We start from the raw sequence: 4,799 nt of genomic DNA, 5'->3' as shown, positions 1-4,799 counted from the left end.
TGAGTATTATCAGCAGCAATTGTGGTATCATGTTCGTACATGGAACTTGCAATTTTGGTATCACGTTAGTAGAAGGAGCAATTCCTTGAAGCCAAATTGACCCATGTAACTTGTTTTTTGAGTCATTCAAAATCACCATTCTTAAACAACAAGGAGACATCAGAGAAATGTTCAGTACTCATAAACCATTACCACAGAATGTCCATAGACAAATAACCATCCCCTAAACTACATTGTATTAAGTACTAACCCTGCAGTTACCACTCAAAAACCAAGAAAGATGAATAGAAGGATTGAAAATAACTATAATCCACTGTCATTTATAAGTTTCTTATAAATAAAAAAGGGCAAAAGGTTCTGAAAACAATACCCAACCAATTTAGAACAAACAAACAGAAAAACTACCAAAAATTCAAAATCTAACACCCAAACAAAACCCTAAAAATCTCTTAAATTATATCAGTCAGCCTTAGAAGCAGTAGCGGCAGCCTGCCCCCTAAGTCGACCAGTTCTCTTAGCAGCAATAAGACCAACCTTCTGCCCGGGAGGAGCATCACGTCTAACAGTACTAGCATGTCCAATATGCTGGTGGTTACCTCCTCCATGAGGATGTTCAACTGGATTCATAGCCACACCACGAACCTTAGGCCAACAATTCCTCTTTACTCTAAATTTGTGGTAAGCATTACCGGCCTTAAGAAGTGGCTTCTCTGTTCTTCCTCCACCAGCAACTTGGCCAATCATAGCCCTGCAACCACTTGGAATAATCTTTTTTGCCCCAGATGGAAGCTTAACCCTGTCAGAAAATATTAACACCAAACATCAACAAAACTCTCATAATAATGTTAATCATAAAAAATATAATTACTATCTTGCTTCACCCAACATCATCAAAAATGCAATACTCTCTTGCTTCACCCAAATTCAACAATTTTTTTCATATTTAGGTTGATCATAAAAATCGAAACTACTTCCTTGCTTCACCCAACATCAATAAAACAGTCATACTCATATTAACCATAACAAAATCTTAATCTTCCTATGCACTAAACATGATTAAAAATCATGCATGAAGACTAATAATGATATCCAATTGAAACAATGAAATGAAACAGAGGGAGAGAACAAACCTAGATGTATCATTATCAGGATTATGACTAATAACAATAGCATAATCACCAGAACATCTAGCGAAAGCACCGCGATCACCAACATGGTGTTCAACGTTACAAATAACAGCTCCTTCAGGAATAGACCTAACAGGCAAAACATTACCAACAACAAGAGTAGCTTTCTTCCCGCAATAAATAAACTGTCCAGTGTAGAGTCCTTCAGCAGAAACAAAAAGCTCGTTCTGTTTCTTATACCGGAATGGGTGACGGAAAGTGACCTTGGCAAGAGGTGCACCGCGACCGGGGTCGTGGATGATGTCGGTGATTACTCCCTTGAGATAACCGTTTCTTTCACCGAAATCGAGACTGCGGAATCTTGCGGGTCCTTTGCGGTGGTGGGTGTGGGATTTGAAGATTGATCCCGCACCCTTACGTTGTGCTCTGATAACCCTACCCATTCCGACTAACCTCCGAGGACTCTATCTACCGTGCGGCGAAAATGGAGGAGGAAATGGGTGAAGAGTAACTAGGGTTTTGGTTATAATATATAGTACGCGCTCTTTTTTGTTGGGTTTTATTCGGGTAAGCCCATGGGTTTTATGGAATTTAGGTGTGGTGATTGAGAATTTTATCTGTTACCCAACGAATTTGAATCCACTGCAGTCAACTCTTTCACCCAATCACACAGTCAAAAACACTACTAGCAGTGTGATCTTGATCAGATGGATTAAAATAGACATATTTAATTTTCACTTTATAATTTAAGACGGTCGCAATCGCATGACCTGACTGCAGCAAATTTGGATTTTTTTTTCTTCAAAATAATCGGCATTTTAAATTTAAATCCCTAAATAATCTATTTTTTTTATTTAAAAAATCACTTTTTCCTAGTTATGCGTCAGTTGAACTGGCGCATCCAACTAAACATCAAAGGAGTGTCTAGAGTCTTGGCGCATGCATGCATAACCAATGCATGTAGGCGCCACATGTATTGACGCATGCATGTGTGTATGCGCCACATGCATTGGCGCATGTATGTGTTGTGTGTTATGTGTGTGTGAAGCCTTGTGCATTGGTGCATGCATGCTTTCGTTCTTCTATAAATACCACTCTCGCATCTCCCATATTATTTCACACAACTTCATTACCAACATGAAATTTGTTATGACCTACATATGGCTTTTTGTTATGTAAGTAAAAAATTTAAGTTATAAGATGATGAGAGGCATCTGAGTAAATAAATTGTTGGGGCTATTCGGGGGCTCAAACATGAGGGGGCATTTTTATTTTTGGGTTTTTTCTTTAAGAGCAACACGCATTTGTGAGGGACACACCACATACTCACCCAAAATCTTAAGGTGATATTATGCATAAACACTTGGTTGTTGTATAGAAGCAATCATAACTATAACTTGAGGTCCTAAGATAAACACTTCATGTTTCTCATTTTTTGTTTGTTGGTTTCTAGATGAGTTTGACTCAGAATTGTGAGGCACAAATAACTCATTAAACTTATACCATCAATGAGTTATCAGATAGCTCCCTTTCATTGTTAACTTCAACTCAATACATAATTGGTGGGAACACGCTTTCATTTGTGCATTGAAGTATTTGTGAATTTTATCCCAAATTTCTAATGCATGTTTGCAAGAGAGTACTCTAGGGAACATAAATTCAAAATTTATAGAAAAACAACCACACAAATAAAGTTTGATATTGAACAATCCATGATACATATTCATCATAAACATTACCTTATTGACAAAAACATTATGTTATTAACGATCTTGATCAATCTTGAATTTAAGTGTAATTTGGAATCCACCACGCACTTGTGCATTTTTAGTGTGAGAATAACTCTTTCAACTAATTGATTCCATACAAGGTAGTTGTTAACATGCAAAAAAATTGAAGAGGCAAGAAAGATTAAAATAATAAACAAACAGGGAGCATAAGGAATACCTCAAACACAACACACCAGTTCCAAAATACAATAGCAGCCAAAGAAACCAAAACAAAAACAAGAAGCATGCATTATAGGGGAAAAAACCATACAAATGTTGTCATGACATCAACTCTCAACCCTTACACATAACACAAACATGATAAAAATGGAAATATAAAATACAGTCAAGAAAACTGTATATAGCTTGCTGCAAGCAGTACCAGCCAAAACTCACACCAATTCTAGGGAGGAGATTTTCGCAAGCTAACCACACCAAACGACTAAAGCTAGCGGAAATATACCTGAACGCATCGCGCGCTCGAATATATAACAGAGTCTCCATCAAACTTTATTTATTCACGGAGGAAAGGAAAAATATCGATAAAACCCGGGGAAAGCCATAGTTGGGTAAGGAATTCGGTTATGCAAAGGGAAGGTATTAGCACCCTTAACGTTTGTTGTACTCAACGGGAACCATTTTGATTGTTCTTGCTCGAATGGGTGTTATATCTAAGGTTTACTCGCGAAAGAATAAGGGAAAAGAAAAGAAATAAATAGAGTGCTCGGTGAGGATTAGGGCCCTCATGCCTACGTATCCTTATAGTTTAATAAGGAATTCAGAGATTCGTAGTTCATAGAACTAATGGTGGGAGGTGAAAAGAAGTTATGATAACAAATATGGTATGAACCAAAGGATTATGTTGTTTGACTCCAAAAATGGATGAAATCTGAATCCAAGAGTAAATCTGGCATTAACCAATATGTGGGTAGCTTAAGCATTTTCCACTATACGGTACGGCCGAAAACAGGTAGAATTAAGTGTTTGGTTTTACAACACAAACAACTCTTGGTTCACAAGCAGACACAAGATTGAGCTCAAAGAGATAAAGTATTTGGTTCAAAGAATGAGTATATCACATGAAGTGAATGAAGGTAGAATTATGAATTGATCATGGAGATGAGTGGAGTGATAGAGAAAAGTAACCAAAGTCAAATAAATGAAAGATTTGGTAAAAGTGACTGAATGGTATGATTTAGAACTAAAAGTAAGGGTATTATTGGAATCCATAAGAAAAATGGATTTTTTACCATAAAGGGAAACATTCATATTGGTCAAAAAAGAAGGAATAAAATATTTGGTTTAACAGCCAAACAACTCTTGGTATAAATGCGGACTACTGATTAAATCGTCCTAAAAGGGTATACATGGAATTCTAAAGAAAATTGTATTTGGTTTCAAAGAAACAATATGTCACTAGAGTGAGTGATTATGATTGAAGGTAGATAATGGATTGATAACGAGAAATCGTATCGTGTTTTTAGGCTTATTTCACATGTCATATGTCTATTTTTTATGCATTTTATCTCCTTTTACTTTCATTTGATTTGTTTTGTAGTTGTTAGCCGATTTCATTAGAGTTTTCGAAGTCTCGCGGAAAAGAATCGAAAAAGGAGCCAAAGTGGAGCAAAAGAGTTAATTTTAGCCAATCTGAGCAAATGGTATTCGCCATCTCCACTGCCCGCCACGTCATTTAGCGAGCAAGACAATGGCGTTTGCCATTGCCCTAATGGCATTCGCCATCTTCACGCAGAAACAGAACTTCGCTAGTGGACAGTTCAGGACCGTTTTTCTCTACCTATTCTCCCTTCACTCTTCTTGCACGATCAAAGGAAGTTATGAGGATGCAAAACCTCTATAAATAAGACTGTGGGAGGCGTTTCGACATATCCAAGTTGTGCGG

General features: G+C 37.1%; 1 protein-coding gene across 1 annotated transcript; it reads right to left on the bottom strand.

The window, feature by feature from the left end:
* Positions 1-287: 287 nt before the first annotated feature.
* Positions 288-1,758, bottom strand: LOC127120158 (60S ribosomal protein L8-3). Its single transcript, XM_051050560.1, has 2 exons — positions 1,131-1,758; positions 288-796 (listed from the first exon to the last, which is right to left on the bottom strand). Exons 1-2 carry the CDS (start codon positions 1,568-1,570, stop codon positions 460-462), a joined length of 777 nt encoding a protein of 258 aa, XP_050906517.1. The 5' UTR covers positions 1,571-1,758; the 3' UTR covers positions 288-459.
* Positions 1,759-4,799: the final 3,041 nt, after the last annotated feature.

Source organism: Lathyrus oleraceus, chromosome 2 (assembly GCF_024323335.1).
Source record: "Lathyrus oleraceus cultivar Zhongwan6 chromosome 2, CAAS_Psat_ZW6_1.0, whole genome shotgun sequence".
NCBI classification, from domain to species: Eukaryota; Viridiplantae; Streptophyta; class Magnoliopsida; order Fabales; family Fabaceae; genus Lathyrus; species Lathyrus oleraceus.
Note: the sequence above shows the minus strand (reverse complement) of the source record. Positions and strands in the feature narration are given on the sequence as shown.

Bases quoted from the DNA above. Each gene is read 5' to 3' on its own strand.
- LOC127120158 (XM_051050560.1), bottom strand. From the start codon at position 1,570: ATGGGTAGGGTTATCAGAGCACAACGTAAGGGTGCGGGATCAATCTTC. The intron at 797-1,130 runs GTTTGTTCTCTC...ATTTTCTGACAG, and splicing joins CCTGATAATGATACATCTAG to GGTTAAGCTTCCATCTGGGG.